Below are 20,365 nucleotides of genomic sequence, written 5' to 3'. Positions count from 1 at the left end.
TTATTTTAGTCTTTTTTTAGTAATTGTGTCTTAATAATGTGTCTTTTTAATAATTTTGTGTCTCTTAGTAATTTTGTGTCTTTTTTTAAACAATTTTGTGTCTTTTTTGGTAATTGTGTCTTTTTGTAATAATTTTGTGTCTTTCTAATTATTTTGTGTCTTTAATTATTTTGTATCTTTTTTAATAATTTTGTGTCTTTGGTAATGTGTCTTTTGGTAATTTTGTGTCTCTTTTAGTAATTTTGTGTCTCTTGGGTAATTTTGTGTCTTTTTTTAAACAATTTTGTGTCTTTTTTGGTAATATTGTCTTTTTGTAATAATTTTGTGTCTTAGTAATTTTGTGTCTTTTTGTTAATTTTGTGTCTCTTAGTAATTTTGTGACTTTTGGGTAATTTTGTGTATTTTTTGGTCATTTTGTGTCTTCTAAATAATTTAGTGTCTTTTTTCAGTCATTTTGAGTCTTTCATTTTTAGTAATTTAGTAACAAAAAATACTTTTTGTTCGTGTTCTGTCTTCGTGTCTCCCAGTTTACTGCATGACTGGCCTCTAAGTCCACACATACTTTGCATGTTTGGTGTATGAATGCAGAGCCACCGTTATTATTTGCCTCGTGTTGAATAGAGCCTTGTGTTGCCATTCAAATGTGTCTGTTTATCACCTGTTGATCCTCCCATGTCACTGGAGCTGTGTGTTTCTGCTATCATTTCCTTCTCTTCACAGCAGCAGGTGGGTGAGTGGTGATAGTCATTTAATTTGCTGTAAATATATTGATTTTAATAATTTTGTTTTGCAGTAGCTATCTGCTGAAATTAAATGAAGCTCTTAAAGTCCACTGGAATTCAGCATGGGGAAATGTAAAGTCATCTTAATTTTTTGTGGTAAGTATTCCTTTTTTTCTCTGATTGATATTCATCTAAAAAATAAATGAAAAAGACGAAGAAATGATGGATACATTGTTCAGCCTGTAAAGTATAAAGTAACACAGGATTGTGGCATATTACCATCTAAAACCACTTACAGTGATTTAACAACAAAAAATAACTAAAAGAAGGAGCTGGCACCTCTGATTTTCAGATTGTTTCAATAATCTGTAATCAGAATTGTTGATTCTTTTTCTGTCGATAATCTTTGCCAGTTGTTTCAGCTCCATAAGAGACGCTGTCGTGGAATTCCAAGCTCTCTTGAGTGAGAAAATGAATCAAAATGCACGACGATGTTCATTTTTGTTTCCTTTATAATCAGACATCAAATTACACTGCTGAGGTACAGCGGAGGAGAACACTGTTAACTCTATGGAGTCTTTGACTATTTTGTCCATTTTTGAATCTTTTTCAAGTCTTTTTTGTGTCTTTCTTTGTGTCTTTTTTGGTCATTTTGTGTCTTTGTTGGTCATTTTGTCTCTTTTTTGTCATTTTGTGTCTTTTTTGTGTCTGTTGTTGTCTTTTTTTAGGTCATTTTGTCTCTTTTTTTGTCTTTTTTGGTCATTTTTGTGTCTTTTTGGTCATTTTGTGTCCGTTGTTGTGTCTTTTTTGGTCATTATGTTCCTGTTGTGTCTTTTTTTTAGTTATTTTGTGTATTTTTTTGTCATTTTGTGTCTTTTTTTTGTCATTTTGTGTCTTTTTTTGGTCATTTTGTCTCTTTTTTTGTCATTTTGTCTCTTTTTTTGGTCTTTTTTGTGTCTTTTTTTGACATCATGAAGAAATCTTGCTCCGGCGCTTTCGTGGACTCCAGAGGGTTAATCTTGTGTCCCGTCTCTAATAAAGCCCTAGATTCTTCTTCTCTTTTGCTCTTTGTATTAGGATGTTTTTAACCTTTCTGTAAACCAGGATTGTAACAGCCCATAGTTAACGTATGGGACACGTTTTTTGTGCATGCCCACGCTGCAAAGTCTACTTTTAACCTTAAAAAGATACAATTCATACTGTTTATATTCTGCTTCCAAACGCCTCTAATATCTGACAAATCCCAGACCCTATAGTACGTTATTTCTGGTTTAAACCGGCTGTTACACAATCAGGAGGTCAAGATGTGAAATTTAACTGATGCAGAAGACCCGCATATAAAAGTAACAATAAAATATACCACTTATAACATAAAATATACTACAACGCCTGAAAAAGTTGTTGCACAGCTAACAACTATATTTGTGAACATAGCTTTTGAACTATTTTAATTTTTAAAACTAACTTATGTATAATTTCCTGATGTGAGGTAATGGCTTGCCAATTTTAGGCTCTTAAACTAAAAGTGCTGAGTTGTGCTTGGAGACAAAATTATGAATTAATTTGCTGTTAAAAGGAATTCAAAAAGCTTTTTTTGTTTTGATAATCCATTAATTGTTTCAGTCAGTTTTTAACCAAAAATCCCAAACATGCGACCATAAGGATTTGCTGTCTTTTTTTTTTTCCAGCTTCCTTTCATTCACTTACAAAAATAAAGAAGACACATGTTAATTTATGCTTCAAATCAACATGAAAGAACAGAATGATGGTAGAAAAATAAAAGTAATAGATAGATAGATAGATAGATAGATAGATAGACACAATTAAATAAAAAGAACAACCGAGGCATACTTCAAGCAATAAAATATGAAAATACAATAAAAAATTAAGTGTCTAAAGAAGGAGTATGTATTAAGGAGCAGAATTCCAGTGCAGAATAAATATTAATATGCAGTATAAAAATGTTGGTCCCATGAGAAAAACGACAACAAACAAACAAAAACCTAGGTGGAGTCAAATCAAATACCAAAACAATAATAATAAAGAGATTTAAATAGGCATAATACAACTTGGAGGATGTCAAGGGTTCTAAAATTTACATTTGTTAATTTTTCATTGGATTATATTTGGTATAATAGTCCATAAATGGCTGCCATATTGTGTAAAAGGTATTTATTTTATTTTTTCTAACTGCAAATGTTTCATTATATCATTCATTAAAGCTTGATAGACTGGAGGATTTTTTTGTCTTTTTTGTTTTTAATAATAAAATTAATCCCTTTTGATTTTGGTCAGGTGGTAGAACAAAAAAAGCGATTTTAAATATTTCCAGGGCTCTGAGACTTTTTTCCTTCAGATCAGTAGCATCAAACAGCCTCCTGTCTCTGTTTGTGTGTCTGTTTCAGCTGTGGTGTCGCTGTGCAGCGCTGCAGACAGAGAATACTTCCCGGTAACGACATCGCTCCCCTGGGATGAAGCCAGGGAACACTGCCAGGTACACCCATAGACTGTATATAAATAATAATAATACAACATGAAGCTAATGTACAGAAAGAGGCTGAAACAGGTTGTGATTTCTCATTTTAAATGTACTGCCATGTAGTTTTGTCACGATACTAAAATTTTCAACTCGATACCGATACTCAATTTACCTGGGGGCCGCTGGAGGCATTATCAAAATTACACAACATTACTAAAGAAAAAAGACACAAAATGACAGAAAAAAACTAAATTACTAAAACAAAAGACACAAAATGACTGAAAAAACACTAAATTACTTAAAAAAATACCAAAAAATGAAAAAAGAGACAAAATTACAAAAAAAGAGACAAAATTACTCAAAAAAAGACAATTATTTAAAAAAAAGACACAAAATTATTTTTAAAAAGACACAAAATTACAAAAAAAGACACAAAATTACAAAAAAAAAAGACACAAAATTATTTTAAAAATGTGCAAAATTGCATAACATTTCCACTTCTTCCGGTAACAACAACACGGCAGATAATAAACACTCCGGTAGCAGCTGCCTTTCTTTTTGTTAACGTCGCCATAGAAACAAGTGACACAAAGCTCCAGCTGGAGCAACAAAGGGACCTTCCACACACAACACGGTAAAGTGCCATGTTGCATTCACGGGACAATGACACCAGATAGTGTTTTAAATTGTGTGAAAAATAATTTAAATTTAGCACTTTGTGTGAAGGTTTTCTACACTGTAAAAAAGTTTTTTTTTAGATAAATGTAATGTATTATTTTTTTTAGGGGTTTTCTTGTTGTTTTTATTATAAATTGGGTGCAAATGTGATTTTTTTTTTAACCCATGGTGACGCATGTAAAAAACACTTTAAATGTTGTAGAATCTCCCATATTCAGCTTTATGCTTCACATTAACTCATTAAGTCCCTCAGCAAAACTGTTTGACTGTGACAAGAAGTGACTTCTCCAAAATGTGACTGTGACTCGAAACAGAAATGTGAAAAAGTAGCTAATTTCAAAAAGCTTATTTTTTGTTACGAGGCTAAGTTTAAACCCATTTAACAATTATATTCTCTTCTAATTCTATGAATGCTTAAAGAAAAGAAATGAACTCTTAAAACAAGATAAATTATCCAACACTTCTTAATCTAAAGTTTGTGTTATCTTGGTAAGAAACAAATAATTGTCAGGTCACTCTGCTCGGGCCAGTTCATCACTGCTGGCAGCTTTAATTTATCTTGTTTTTAGAGTTAATTTCTTATTTTAAACGTACAACATGCTTATTTCTAGCTTTAACCCTTAACAGGACACTCATTGAAATACTTGCAAATTCCAAATTTCAACCCTAGAGAATATTGGAGGATATTACATACAGCCAGAATGTGTAAAAAACAACAACATACGGACCCGGGGGAGGGGTGTAATATTTAGAGAAAAAAGTTTACGAGATCAAAGTGGCAAATCTATGAGAAAAAAATGTGCAGATTTATGAGATTTAAAGTGGTGAATCAGCAAGAAAAAAAGTTGTTTTCACTTTTTTCTCGTGAATCTGCGACTTTTTTTGCGCAGCTTTGCCACTTTAAACACTTTTGCCACTGAAGTAACCAAATACAGTTCTTCGCCCGATAAAGGGTCAATAATGTTAATTTAATAAATCTTGCCAAGGTCAATTATCTGTCCATGTAGCAAGATCATTTCCCTCAGATTTAGTGTTTTTATCTTGTTTTTAGACACACCTTTTTTTGCAGTGTACTAAACAAAACCATGTAAATATCGAACCTGGTCTCACAGAAATCTGTGAAATAGCCACGATTTTCGCTTAACTCAAAATCCGTGGAATAGCCACGGAATCGCTCAAATTTCCGTGAAACTGACACGGATTTCACTACAATGCAAGTTAATGACAGTCATATCCCGTGGCTATTGGTTTGTTCCAAGTCACGTGACTTTCAAGGTCCCGGCGGTCAGAACAAAAAACATGGCGGACAGTTCTCTCATTTTAAGTGAAAAATCAATATTTTGACTTAGTTTCTGCATAAAAATGGATTTTGATCACATTTCTAGCGAGAAATATATGTTTTATTTTCTAAATATTCACTCAGTGAATGTACATAATCACTCTGTATGTTGGAATAGCCACGGGATATGACTGTCATTAACAGTGGCGGTTCTACACAGGGGCCTAGAGGGGCCACTGCCCCTGTGAAGAAGCCCTTGGCCCCTGCTGTGGCCCCTGTGTCAAATTAATAATAAAATTATCAATTTAAAACGATGAATGACGGAACAATTCTTACCTATTTTTTCTTCAAACAATATTGCACTATACACAAAAGGAACCCAAAATGTGTACATTGTGTAGTTAAATAAAAGCAATAAGAGCTTGTGTATATTTAAAAAAAAACATCATTCTGACTGTACTGCACTTTCAAAAAAAAAAAAAAAGTAATTGTGCACAAAGATGAGAAATATCATTGCGGTACAAAAAAAAACTGTTCTTGTTGGTAAGTCTGATTGTTTCAATCAATGTATTTGTATCTTCCAAATATTTTTAAATGCAATTTTTAAACAAGGTAAAATAAAAGTTTTGAATGCTTAAATGTCATCTTTGCAGTTGTTAAATATGCCCCTCTTATAAAACACTGGCCCCTCCTCGGCCCCCACAGTAAAACTGGTCTAGAACCGCCACTGGTCATTAACTTGCATTGTAGCGAAATCCGTGTCAGTTTCACGGAAATTTGAATGATTCCGTGGCTATTCCACGGATTTTGAGTTAAGCGAAATCCGTGGCTATTTCACGGATTTCTGTGAGACCAGGTTGACATATCAATTGCCAAACTGACCTTTACTGCCACCTTTTGCATCCTACCAGGAATGTTACACAGATCTGGTGACTCTGACTCCAGAAAACATGCAGTTTGTCCAGAAGCTCGCCCAGAACCTCTCGTCTGACTGCTGGGTCGGCCTCCGCAAGAACTTCACCACCAACAGCACCAGCATGCTCTGGTCCCGCTGGGCCAACGGGGAGCCGCTCCTCTTCCAGAACTGGTACCCTGGTTGGCCCGTCTTCCAATCCACAGTCCCGGCCTGCTGCAGCGCCCCGGCAACGGTAGCCCCGGCAACGACCATGGCCGAAATCACAACCCAAAACGTGACGAGCTTTAGTGATAATTCAACCGAAAACGTGACGAGCTTTAGTGATAATTCAACCGAAGGCCTGACAACGCCACTGATAACAACACCAGTGATGACAACGTCATTGATGACAACACCAGAAGAAGAAGAGGGTGACAGGAAGTTCATTGAAGACTCCTGTGTGGCCATGCTCAGCTTCGGGGCCTGGGTAGAGAAGAACTGCATGGAGTCTCTGCCCTCCATCTGTTATGAAGGTAAGACTCCTTGTAGAACCTGATAATGTAATAAATTCCCTATAATGTAATAAAAATCTGGACTTGAGTCCATTGAAAATTTGACAGTAATTAGACTATTTTCACTGTGTTTTTAAATTATTATTATTATTATTTTATTTTATTTTTTTACAGTGTCATGGATCAGAAATAACAATATGTTAATAAATAATATAAAATAAACTGTGTATAAGGGCCTAGGACACAAACATAAAGTATACAATTGGCATTTTCATGCTCAGTTATGTATTAGAAGTTAATATTATTAACAATAATAATAATAATAATAATAATAATAATAATAATAATCATTATAACTTAAATTCAAATTTAACTTATGATTAAACAATTTTTAATTAAAAAAATTAAACAATTTTTTATTTTTAATTTAACAAAAGTGTAACCAAAGGGGTTTTGTCCGGTGCTCATGTATTAGAAGTTAATAATAATAATAATAATAATAATAATAATCATTATAACTTTTCAATTCAAATTTAACTTATTATGATTAAACAAATCAATAAAAAAATTAAAAAAAATATTTTAATTTAACAAAAGTGTAACCAAAGGGTGTTTGTCCCAACTGAAACCCATTAAAACTAATTTTTTAACTGAGTTATTTAATTGAAACACAACACATGCAGTGATCTTATTAGGATTTATTTGTGTATATTATTTGTGTATTTTTTTTTACCTTCCTGGACATCTTGCTCTCATTCAAACCACAGATCGTTTCCGCGGCGGGGCCAACGTGACCAATAAGACCTCGGACAGCGCCACCATCACATGGCAGCAGCCTGAACACAGGAACATCAGCCACTACCGCGTGGAGGTCAAGACCGGCGAAGAAATGAGAAGTTTCGAGGCTCATGATACGACCTATGACCTCAAAAACCTGACAGGAGGAACCAACCACTCGGTCCAGGTGTTCCCCGTCAAGTGTGGGAGGAGCATCTTCCCGCAAAAGGTCAACTTCTACACCAGTGAGTGTTCCTCCTTTTATGAAAAATCTGACTGTGACAATAATGAAAGAAATCAAATTAAGATCCTTTTAATACGTGTTTGTAAATAGATAAGAGCTCCCTCGCATAAGTCCTCATAAATGTGTTAATAAGACTAAATTAAGTGTTAAAAATAGCATCACTAATGCTCGACTTACACCAAAAGATTTCCACAGTCCAAGGCTAAAAACTGAAAGTCTTTAGTAAATCTAGGAGTTTTACTGGAGTCACAGCGTGATATGAAAGTTTAATGTGAGTTTTATATGAATGGCACTTTACCGTGTTGTGTGTGGAAGGTCCCTTTAATTACTTTTTTTTTTTGTAATTTTGTGTTTTTTCCTTTTAGTAATTTTGTCTTTTTTTTTAATTTATTTTGTGTCTTTTTAAAAATATATATATATATTTTTTTGGTAATTTTGTGTCTTTTTTTGTAATTTCGTGTTTTTTTAAAAACTAATTCTGTGTCCTTTTGGTAATTTTGTGTCTTTTTTGGGTAATTCTGTGTCTTTTATTAGTAATTTTGTGTTTTAAAAAAAAATAATTTTGTGTCTTCTTAAAAAAATGTTTTTGTCTTTTTTGGTAATTCTGTGTCTTTTTGGTAATTTAGTGTCTTTTTTGGTAATTCTGTGTCTTTTTTTAGTAATTTACATTTACATTTACATTTAGTCATTTAGCAGACGCTTTTATCCAAAGCGACTTACAGGAAGAGTAAAAGCAAACAATCAAGGTATATATTTTGTGTCTTTTTTAAATAATTTTGTGTCTTTTTTGGTAATTCTGTCTAAACTATCTATCTATCTATCTATCTATCTATCTATCTATCTATCTATCTATCTATCTATCTATCTATCTATCTATCTATCTATCTATCTATCTATCTATCTATCTATCTATCTATCTATCTATCTATCTATCTATCACTTAACACTTAACCCTGATGATATCTCTCCTTTTCTCCTTTTCTTCAGTACCAAACAAAGTGGAAAACCTGAACGTCTCCATGGAGACAGAAAACTCCGTCTTTCTTAGCTGGAACAGACCAGCTGGAAGTGTGGATTGCTATTTTATCGAGTACCAAAGCGGTTCCAGTCTCACAGAGAGCGAAAGAGAGAGAAAAATCGACGGTTTGACACCCGGAAACTTTTACAGATTCACCGTCATCTCAGGCGTCAAGGACGGTTCAAGAAGTGAAAGAGTCAGCGTCACAACATACACCAGTGAGTTTAATATCACACAAAAACAAGGGTCTCAAACTCGCGGGCCAATTGCGGCCCTCGTGACGATATTTTGTGGCCCCCAACTTGATATGAAAGTTTAATGTGAGTTTTATATGAATGGCACTTTACCGTGTTGTGTGTGGAAGGTCCCTTTAATTACTTTTTTTGTAATTTTGTGTCTTTTTTTAATAATTGTGTGCCTTTTTTGGTAATTCGGTGTCTTTTTTTAAATAATTCTGTGTCTTTTTTTGGTAATTTTGTTTCTTCTTTAAGTAATTTAGTTTTTTTTCTGTCATGTTGTGTCTTTTTTTGGTCATTTTGTGTCTTTTATTAAGTCATGTTGTGTGTCTTTTTTTAATAATTTTGTGTCTTTTTTGGTAATTCTGTGTCTTTTTTTTGGTCACTTTGTTTCTCCTTTAAGTAATTTTGTTTTTTTCTGTCATTTTGTGTCTTTCTTTTAGTCATTTTGTGTCTTTTTTGGTAATTTTGAGTCATTTTTTAGTAATTTTGTCTTTTTTTGGTAATTTCTTGTCTTTTTAAATAATTTTGCGTCTTTTTTGGTCATTTTGTTTCTTCTTTAAGTAATTTAGTTGTTTTCTGTTATTTTGTGTCTCTTTTGGTCATTTTGTGTCTTTTTTTAGTATTCTTTTTTGTCTTTTTTTGGTCATTTTGATACTGCCTCCAGCGGCCCCCAGGTAATTTGAGTTTGAGACCCCTGCACAAAAACGTCTAAAAGGGTAATAACTCCTGAGTGGGAGGAGAGGATGTTAACAGGAAGCAAACTGTGTGAATGAGACCATTGAAAGCACCTCTGAATCTCTCTCAGGGTTTATTGAGGAACAGGATTATAGCTGCTATCTATACCTTCCCCACTTTGTATAAAATTCAAATCAGCTGAAGCAAATTAGATCAGTGATACCAGGGAGGGTGTAATGTTTTGTCTGTAAACAGAATGATGTTTCTATTTCAGAGCCTGGGAAAGTGTCCGACCTGCAGGTTTCTGACAACACCGACAACTCACTGCGTCTCAGCTGGGAGCGACCCGAGGGAAACGTCACCGAGTTCTTGGTGAAAGCTGAGGACGCTGATGATCGGTATGTTTTTAAGAGATTATCCAGAAATGACCTTTATTTACACCATGGGTCTCAAACTTGTGTCCCGCGGGCCAATTGCGGCCCTCGTGACAATATTTTGTGGCCCCCACCTTGATATGAAAGTTTAATGTGAGTTTTATATGAATGGCACTTGTTGTGTGTGGAAGGTCCCTTTAATTACTTTTTTTTTGTAATTTTATGTCTTTTTTTTTGTAATTTTGTGTCTTTTTTTAAATAATTGTCTTTTAAAAAAAATTTTTTGTCTTTTTTAATAATTTTGTGTCTTTTTTGGTAATTCTGTCTTTTTGGTAATTTTGTGTCTTTTTGGTAATTTTGTGTATTTTTAAAATAATTTTGTGTCTTTTTTTAATAATTGTGTGTCTTTTTTTGTAATTCTGTCTTTTTTGGTCATTTTGTTTTTTTAAGTAATTTATTACTGTCATTTTGTGTCTTTTTTGGGTATGCTAGAGCATGCTAGCATGCTAATGGTGAGAGAGCACATTACATTATATATATATATATATATATATATATATATGTGTGTGTGTATGTATGTATACATACATGTATGTATACATACACATATATATATATATATGTGTATGTATGTATATATATGTGTATTTAATAGTTTATTAAATATTTATTGTGAATCAAAAATATGTTTAAAAATGTAGAAAATATTATATTAACACAAAACAATGAATTGTGCCTCATTATGGCTATATTGTTCATTCATATAAAAGTGAAATATATTTAGTTTAATAAAGTATGTCCTTATAATCTTCACAGACAGAAATTAGACTGGCTTCATGAGATTCACCCAAAGATGGCATTTTAGCCGTGGCATACAGAGAACAATGATGTGTACGATTTCCCAAACCAGTAATGAAACGCAAAGTCTCTGAGTTGCATTCATGAAAAGCAGATCACCGTAATCCAGACTGTAATTACTAGGGCCAGGACTCAATTAAAAAAAATAATCTAATTAATTATAGGCTTTGTAATTAATTAATTGAAATTAATCGCATTTTAATTGCATATAAATATTTGACCTGAGAACAGTGAAGTATTTTTTTTCACATGGATTTTTAGTATACCATTTAATAATGACTGAATACATAAGCTTAAGCAACAAAAATATTGTTTATTTTTGTTCAAGTCCAACAGACCAGTGCAATTTTTGCCATTAAGTGTAGCAATAGCATATTTAGAAATATAGTACATTTCATAAATCCAGGTAGCCTATAGGTAGGTAGACCTTCTGTAAACTAGAATACTTTATTTTTTTAAGTAAAACACAATCCACGCTAGCTACCACACTAGCCGCTAGCTGCTATATGTTTAGCACTGAGGTGAAACTTGAGGCTGGATGTGCTGCGGTGATATGTGAATTCCTTGTTGCATAGCAACACAACCATGCTCTTATCGACGCTTCCATCCGTTGGTTTTTAGTAACTAAATGTCCCATCATCCACGGGGCCAACCAAAGGTCTCATCAGCTTCTTCCTTCATGTTCACTGTGGTTTGTTGTTGTCTCAACTCATCAACGCTAGTTGGTGCTCCAGTATAATCGGTCCGCCTGAAACTCATCCAGTGACAAACGTTCCGCGGTGCAAAAATAAGCGCGATTAAAATGCGTCAATTTTTTTAACGTGTTCATTTTTGTGTAATTAATTAATCTTAATTAAAGCGCTAAAGTCCCAGCCCTGGTTTTATATTGTTGTTGCTATGAATTACATAAAATATTTTGTCTTCACATAGTAATTTCTATTAAGAATGCATGAAATCTTTAAAGACCATTTTCTCAAAGAGTTTTTTTCTCATGCTCGGAGCCATTAATCTTAACTTTAACTACATTTACAGGCACCAAACTTACCACTTTTATTCCTAACTTTAATTACACATCTGCTGCAGCTTTCAATAATGACCTCACGTTTTTTTCTTGAAGCTCCAACATCGATGAGGTGGTGGTGAACGGGATGCTAAATGAAGTGGAGCTAACAGGGCTGCCGAGTGGCTCCAGAATAGTCCTCAGTGTGAGAGTGCAGGTCAGCGGCTCTGGGCTGCTGGGAGACGAAGTGACCATCACCAACTACACTGGTAACTCTGGCTGCCTCTACACAGATCCACCATTTACAGCAGTGGTTCCCAAAGTTTTTTTTACTGGGCCTCCCTTTTCTATCTAAAAAATAGGCAAGGCAAGTTTATTTGTATAGCACAATTCAACACAAGGTAATTCAAAGTGCTTTACATAAACATTAAAAACAGCAAGACAGAATTGAAAACAGTAAAAACAGGGAAATAGAAATAAAAATACAAATAAGATAGAGCAGGATAAGAAAATAGATAAAATAATAAAAAGCACAAGTCAAACAAGCGTAGTTAAAAAGTAAGGGTGGTAGAGTACAGCAGATAAGTGTTAAAGTTAAGAGTACGCTTTTTTGTATTTGTAATATTTCAAGTAGAGTCATGATTTAGCTTTTACCACACTGTAAAAAATGTTTGTAGAAATAAACATCAGAAATAGGGCGTAAAATTAAAAAAATTTACATCACCGTATTAGACACTTTTAGATAGATAGATAGATAGATAGATAGATAGATAGATAGATAGATAGGAACTTTATTAATCCCTTGGGAAGGTTCCCTCAGGAAATTGGCAATTCCAGCAGCAGCAGTTCAACACCAATACAATAGAATAGAATAAAGTTAGTAACTAGTCTAGTCATAATGTGCAAAATAAGAGAGTTCAAGACACAATAAAAATACAATATGAAATATAAAAACAAGGAGATATTATAAATTATATTATAAATACAAGGAAATATATATTATAACTATAACAACAGTACTTAGTTAGTGCAATTTTAATTACCGTAAATCAAAGAATAGCACAAAAATTTTACTTTTTTCTGTCATAAATTGTAGGAAACACACAGTTTTGCTATAAAAATACAACATTTTCATGCAAAATGTATGGAGAAATACCATGATGTGTGAATGAATTACACAATTACCCTAAAAATAATGGCACTACTCAGTCTAAATTACAGCTTTTGCTGATATTTACATTTAAATTTAGAATAGAAAACCCTACTCACTGTATTTTTTACGGTGAAGTTCTGGCAACCACAGCTGTCGGTATTTTTCCATAAATTAAACAGATTATTTTTTTACAGTGCAGCATTGGAGAACAATTAAATTATTTCAATTTAGCCTTGCCATGCCCCCTTTTGTAACCCTGGTAACCCCCAGTTTGGGAACCACTGATTTACAGACACATGAACTCTGTCCTGCTGTGGTGAATGTCACTAATCTGACTTTTTGACTCCCTTGTAGCTCCTGGACCAGTTTCCGGCCTGGTTTTAGAAACCACAGAAGACTCCCTTACTGCACGATGGAAGCGACCTGCAGGTGATTCTACAACTTTCAACGTGGAGCTCCAGCGTGACGGCAAAACTGAACGCCAAGCACAGGGCCTAAACGAGCCGACGAAGCAGTTTAAAGAACTGAAGACTGCAGCCAATTACACAGTCTTCGTCAAATCCTTCAGCGGACATCTTGAAGGCCCACCAGTGCACGGGTCCGAGTTCACCAGTAAGTCACTTTCCACTGCATAAAACATGGGTCTCAAACTTACGGCCCGTGGGCCAATTGTGGCCCTCGTGATGATATTTTGTGGCCCTCACCTTGATATGAAAGTTTAATCTGAGTTTTAAATGAATGGCACTTTACCGTGTTGTATGTAGAAGGTCCCTTTGTTGCTCCAGCTGGAGCTTTGTGTCACTTGTTGCTATGACGACGTTAACAAAAAGAAAGGCAGCTGCTACCGGAGCGTTTATTATCTGCCGTGTTGTTGTTACCGCAAGAAGTGGAAATGTTATGTAATGTAATTTTGTGTCTTTTTTTTTAGTAATTTTGTATCTTTTGTCATTTTGTCTTTTTTTTAAAAAGTAATCTAGTTTTTTTCTGTCATTTTGTGTCTTTTTTAAAGTAATTTTGTTTAGCTTTAATCTTAATTCACTATGTTTTTGACTGAAAATATTAGGTTTAGGTTTATTTTATTTTGCACAGTTAGAATGACATACAATAACAAAGATAACATATAGTGTAAAGTGCAGGGAGAGGCAGAAAACCCTGATGGGCTTATTTAAAGCCTCCAACTAAAATGTCATAGTTATTAGAGAGTAATAAACTGATAATAGAAAAAAACATACATGTATGTATAACATCAACAAGTTATAATGACAATAACAAAAACGATAAAAAACAAAAATGAACATGATATAAAAGTGTATTTGTGTGTGAATTAGAATTTTAAAACAGCAGTTAAATGAGCTTTTAGACATCTTTAGAAACATTTTGGAGAGATGGAGATGGAAAAGGTTTTCCATAATTTAGTCCCTAAATTGAACAATAAATTGACCTCTGCATGTCAGAAATCTTGGAGGATGAAGATTAAAGATTAACGCATTGAATAAGAGTGAATCTGAGAATTAAATTTAAAATTAGTCTTAAAGTGCTTTGGAAAGTTTTTAAACATGTATGTTGTAAATCCTTAGACTAGTGAGATCATTTGATAACTGTACCATTTTCTTTCTTTTTCTATTTTTTTCCAGAGCCAAGTCGGCCCACAAACGCTGTCTCGACCAGTCCTAATAAAACCAGTATCACCTTCCAGTGGAAGGCCCCGAACAACACAGCAGCAGCCACCTACTTTCTCAGATTAAACTCCAGTTTCTGGGGCGACAACCGGACTCGTCATGGGATTAACAAAACCAGCTACACGTTCACAGGTTTGACTTCGGGGACCAAGTACGACTTTGAAGTGCGAACGGAGGCGGATGGACAACATAGTCAACCAGCAACGGTTTCAGGTTGCACAGGTGAGAATCTCAGACCTCAAAGTCTTATTAGCCTATTAGCAACAAGCTCTATGGAGCTTTGTTGGTACTCACTGTAACATACCTTTATAGAGAGTTTTTTGTTCACTGCAATATCTGCAATCTAAGTAAGATGAAATATCTTAAATCAAGGGGATATATGCTTATTTTTTGTCTGATAAGTTGGTTCACACAAAACAGACATAAATAACACATAAAAAAACACACAAAAACACATGAAAACACACAAAGAAAATACGAAAAACGGTAAACACGAAGGATTGCATTAAACACACCAAAAACATATTTTTTTGTACAGAAAACACAAAAAATTAAAAACCCACACCAAAACAGACATAAATAACACATGAAAAACATACACAAAAACACATGAAAACACAGAAAAATACGAAAACAGACATGATTAACATGTAAAAGGAAGGAGAGTGTGCGTCTTTGTTCTCGCTTCCTCTTTACACGCATGTGTCTGTTGTCCAGGTGCAGAGCAAAGGGAAATCAGCCTGTCCATGTTGTGCTCCTCTGCTGAGAAAAAACACACATAATAACACATAAAAACACAACAAAAAAAAATTTTTGTACAAAAAAATACAAAAAACCCACACAAAAACACATGAAAACACACACATAAAACACATGAAAACACACAACGAAATCACAAAAAACACCCAAAAAATACAAAAAACACACACAAAAACATAATTTTCTTTTTACAAATAACACACCAAAAACATATTTTTTGTACAAACAACACATAAAAAAATACAAAAAACACACACAAAAACATAATTTTCTTTTTACAAATAACACACCAAAAACATATTTTTTGTACAAACAACACACAAAAAAATACAAAAAACACATACAAAAACACATGAAAACACACAAAGAACTAAAAAAAACACACACAAAAACAGACATAAATAACACATAAAAACACACACAAACACATAAAAACACACACAAAAACACATTGAAAACACACAAAGAAATGGCAAAAAACACAAAAAAAAAGTAAACAAAAGATTGCATTAAAAATGCTGAATGCACACTGCAAAATTAAAAAAAATCTCTGCAAAAAATAGTAAAAGCATGTTACCACACTTGGTTGAGGTGTTTTTTTACCTTTGCTGAAAGAGGGTTGATGCATTAAACTGGACAAGCATTGTTCTCGCGACAAATCATTTGTTTACTGAATATGATACAACATTTTTTAAAATAGAAATGTATTCCACATGCAAATGCAACAGCGTGAAGGAGAGTGTGCGCCTTTGTTCTCTTTACACGCCGTGTGTGTCTGTTGTCCAGTTGCAGATGAAAGGGAAATCAGCCTGTCCATGCTGTGCTCCTCTGCTGAGCCTCTCCTCTGTGATCAAGAAGACACCAGGGAAAAAGTCTTTAAGCAGGTATGTCAATCACCACCTGGACCAAAAAAAAGGTTTGAGAGGTGAACTCAATGAGCAAAAGGTAGCTTTATTCTACAAAATGATCTTCTCTTCTCTTATTAATTCACATGTTTAGAGTACGTGTGATAAACTGCTTGTGTTTGTGTGTTTTGTTGCAGCTGGAAGCACATTTTGAGAAGACATTTGGGGACTCTATTGTGTGGAACCTCAAGAAGCAAATTGAAAACCAAGAAACACAGTAAACATAATACATTTTAATTAATTGTTTTTAATCTGCATTGGTGAAGGTATTTTAGACATTTTAGAAAGCTTTTTCTGTCTTTCGTTTACTGTTTTGCTCTTTACTGCTGCTCAGGAAATCAAATATTAAGCCACAGTGTGTCGTATTTAGCTGTTTTGTTTTCAATGTAAATCTTGTTAAATGGCGACTACACTCTCTGTCTTTTATATTAAGAATTTTAAATATATTTAGCACCTTCCCACTTGTTTTTATTTCTTTTATATCATTTATTTCTGGATGTTGCTTTGTGTGGAAGGCACATTTTCACAAATCTTTTTTTTAAAGAACAGTCATAGTCTTATCATAATCTAAAAAATAGTAAGTTAAAAAGTGATGAATAAAAAAGGTTCCATACTCAAAATGAGTATAAGCGTTTCTATTTTTATCCTGTTGAACTTTTTGTATTTTTCCCCCTTTGAAAGAAATAGGATTCCAATTATGTATTTGAGTAAATAAATAAAATGGGTAATATCTTGAGTGAAAATTAAACTTGTATGTCATGTTCCAACGCTCAATAAAGTTTTCCAGCTGACTTCACATCTCAGCAACCTTATTTCAAATCTTGGGGCAGAAAAAATCTTTAGCTCCAGACTTTTATCTCAACATTTCATCCACTTATGTGAAGAAAATAAATCGTTTTTAATGTCCATGCTACAAAAACAACCAAATAGAAGACAACCCTGAATTTGTAAAAAAAGAAAAAAGAAAAAGAAGCTTTATTTAGTATTCATGATTGTTTAAATTAAAACAAAAATACATCTGACGGAGAATTGTAATAAAACTTTCCAAAAATAGCAGAAAAAAAATCTCTAATGCAATATTCACAGGAGATAATCTGCACTACACTGCAGTTATTGTGCTCACTATTTGTGTAAGTTGTAAAGTTTATCACTTGTTCTGTACTTTTATTGTCAAACATTGAATTCAATATGAAATATGGCAAGCCATTCATGAAATTATTATTTATATGGATTCAAAACAATTATTAAATACATTCGTAAAAGTCTGAGAATATATATTAAAGGTCTGAGAATATATATAGAAACCTGAGAATATATATTGAAACCTGAGAATATATATTAAAAGTCTGAGAATACATATTAAAGGTCTGAGAATATATATAGAAACCTGAGAATATATATTGAAACCTGAGAATATATATTAAAAGTCTGAGAATATATATTAAACGTCTGAGAATATATATTAAAGGTCTGAGAATATATATAGAAACCTGAGAATATATATTGAAACCTGAGAATATATATTAAAGGTCTGAGAATATATATTGAAATATATATTAAAAGTCTGAGAATATATATTAAAAGTCTGAGAATATATATTAAAAGTCTGAGAATATATATTGAAATATATATTAAAAGTGTGAGAATATATATTGGAAGTCTGAGAATATATATTGAAAGTTAAGACTATATATTAATAGTCTGAGAATATATATTGAAACCAGAGAATATATATTAAAAGTGTGAGAATATATATTGAAACCTGAGTTAGTCCATTTTGTACAATAAGTACTTTTGATACTTTAATTACATTTTAAAGCTGGTACTGTACTAAAGTTTTGATTGCAGGACCTTAACTTGTAGTGGAGTAATTTCACAGTGTGGTATTACTACTTTTACTGAAGTAAGGGATATGAATACTTTTCCCACCGCTGATGAGAATCGCCTTGACCTGATCGAGAGAAGATAATCAATAAATAAGCAGCAGATAGATCAGCTCAGATCAGCATATAAACACACAGAAGTGTCAGCGATGAAGCTGTTATTTCTTGTTTTATCTGCACATAAAACACCTCCACGCCCTGTTAGAAACAGTTACTGCATATAAGCTGTCAGAACGCCCTGCCAGCTTCCTCTGTTTAACTGTAATTTAGTACTTGAGGAGAACGTGATATGAGGAAGGGGCACATTTGGTTCAGCTACATAAGTGGAAGTGAGAAGGTTTAAGTTTGAGTGAACAAGCATGTGACCCAGTTGAGCTGAGGAGAGAGAGAGCATCACACAGCTGCATGGAGCAGAGAAACCACGCGGAGGACACTCAGGGGAAAACACCTGCAGGTTGGTTATAGAAAGTTCTTCTTACACAACAACTGTAACTACTTCTATATATAGAAAATCACACAAAAACTGATGAAATATCTTGGATCAAGGGTTTTATATGCTTATTTTTGGTCTGATAAGATATTTCTTCTTAGTCAACAGTTTTTATTTTAGACTGTTTCACTTGTTTGATAGAAAGATTTCACGGTTTTTGCCTTATTTCAAGAACAAAAAAACTACACTGCAAAGTATAAGCGTTTCTATTTTTATCCTGTTGAACTTTTTGTATTTTTCCCCCTTTGAAAGAAATAGGATTCCAATTATGTGTTTGAGTAAATAAATAAAATGGGTAATATCTTGAGTGAAAATTAAACTTGTATGTCATGTTCCAGCGCTCAATAAAGTTTTCCAGCTGACTTCACATCTCAGCAACCTTATTTCAAATCTTGGGGCAGAAAAAATCTTTAGCTCCAGACTTTTATCTCAACATTTCATCCACTTATGTGAAGAAAATGAAATTGTTTTTAATGTTCATGCTACTAAAACAACCAAATAGAAGACAACCCTGAAAAAAAAGAAAAAGAAGCTTTATTTAGTATTCATGATTGTTTAAATTAAAACAAAAATACATTTGACAGAGAAATGTAATAAAACTTTCCAAAAATAGCCAGAAAAAAAATCTCTAATGCAATATTCACAGGAGATAATCTGCACTACACTGCAGTTATTGTGCTCACTATTTGTGTAAGTTGTAAAGTTTATCACTTGTTCTGTACTTTTATTGTCCAACATTGAATTCAATATGAAATATGACAAGCCATTCAGGAAATTGTTATTTATATGCTCAGGGGAAAACACCTGCAGGTTGGTTATAGAAAGTTCTTCTTACACAAGAGCTGTAACTACTTCTATATATAGAAAATCACACAAAAACTGATGAAATATCTTAGATCAAGGGTTTTATATGCTTATTTTTGGTCTGATAAGATAGTTCTTCTTAGTCAACAGTTTTTATTTTAGACTGTTTCACTTGTTTGATAGAAAGATTTCACGGTTTTTGCCTTATTTCAAGAACAAAAAAACTACACTGCAAAAACTGAAATCTAAGTGAGATGAAATATCCTCGATCAAGGGGATATCTGCTTGTTTTTCGTCTGATAAGACAGTTCTTCTTAGTCAGCATCTTTTATGTTCGACTGTTTCACTTGTTTTAAGTGTTTTGGTCCTTAATTATCTAAATAGTAATAATATTACAGCTTGTTACTGAGATTTTATGACCTAAACTGAGTAAATACATGCTTGAAACTAGAATATCACAAAGAAATTACAAAAAACACACAAAAAACAGTAAACACAAAAGATTGCATTAAAAATGCTGAATGCACACTGCAAAATTAGAAAAATCATTAGTAAAATCATGTTACTACACTTGGTCAAGGTGTTTTTTTACCTTTGCTAAAAAACAAGGGTTGATGCATTAAACCGGACATGGAAACTTCTGGAAAAGCCAAAACTTTAGATAAAAGCTGACAGCAGGGCTCCATGCTGCTTCGATTTTTTCGATTGCTTCATACTTACCTTCGCTTTTGAACTCCAGAGGGTTAAAGATTACACTTGCTTACCAAGATTTAAAAAAAACTTTAGAAGAATTTAGAAGAACATCTTTTCTATAAAGTTTTGGCTTTTCCAGAAGTTTCCATGTCCAATTTAGCAACTCTTTTTCAACAAGGTAAAAACACCTAAAACAAGTGTAGTAACATGATTTTACTTTTTTTGCAGAGATTTTTCAAATTTTGCAGT

At 33.2% G+C, this 20,365-nt stretch overlaps 1 protein-coding gene across 1 annotated transcript; it reads left to right on the top strand.

Annotated features, from left to right (window-relative positions):
• Positions 1-770: 770 nt before the first annotated feature.
• On the top strand, positions 771-17,050 carry LOC131989201 (fibronectin-like). The gene is made up of 11 exons (XM_059354400.1): positions 771-878; positions 3,128-3,216; positions 6,070-6,586; positions 7,261-7,587; positions 8,574-8,822; positions 9,793-9,916; positions 11,868-12,019; positions 13,258-13,515; positions 14,538-14,804; positions 16,128-16,225; positions 16,384-17,050. The coding sequence occupies exons 1-11, from the start codon at positions 845-847 to the stop codon at positions 16,465-16,467; spliced, it is 2,199 nt and encodes a 732-aa protein (XP_059210383.1). The 5' UTR covers positions 771-844; the 3' UTR covers positions 16,468-17,050.
• The last annotated feature ends 3,315 nt before the right edge of the window (positions 17,051-20,365 follow it).

This window comes from Centropristis striata, chromosome 17 (assembly GCF_030273125.1).
Source record: "Centropristis striata isolate RG_2023a ecotype Rhode Island chromosome 17, C.striata_1.0, whole genome shotgun sequence".
Taxonomy (NCBI): Eukaryota; Metazoa; Chordata; class Actinopteri; order Perciformes; family Serranidae; genus Centropristis; species Centropristis striata.
This window is presented reverse-complemented; position numbering and strand designations above follow the sequence as displayed.

Bases quoted from the DNA above. Each gene is read 5' to 3' on its own strand.
- LOC131989201 (XM_059354400.1), top strand. From the start codon at position 845: ATGGGGAAATGTAAAGTCATCTTAATTTTTTGTG. The intron at 7,588-8,573 runs GTGAGTGTTCCT...CCTTTTCTTCAG, and splicing joins AAAGGTCAACTTCTACACCA to TACCAAACAAAGTGGAAAAC. The intron at 16,226-16,383 runs GTATGTCAATCA...GTTTTGTTGCAG, and splicing joins GGGAAAAAGTCTTTAAGCAG to CTGGAAGCACATTTTGAGAA.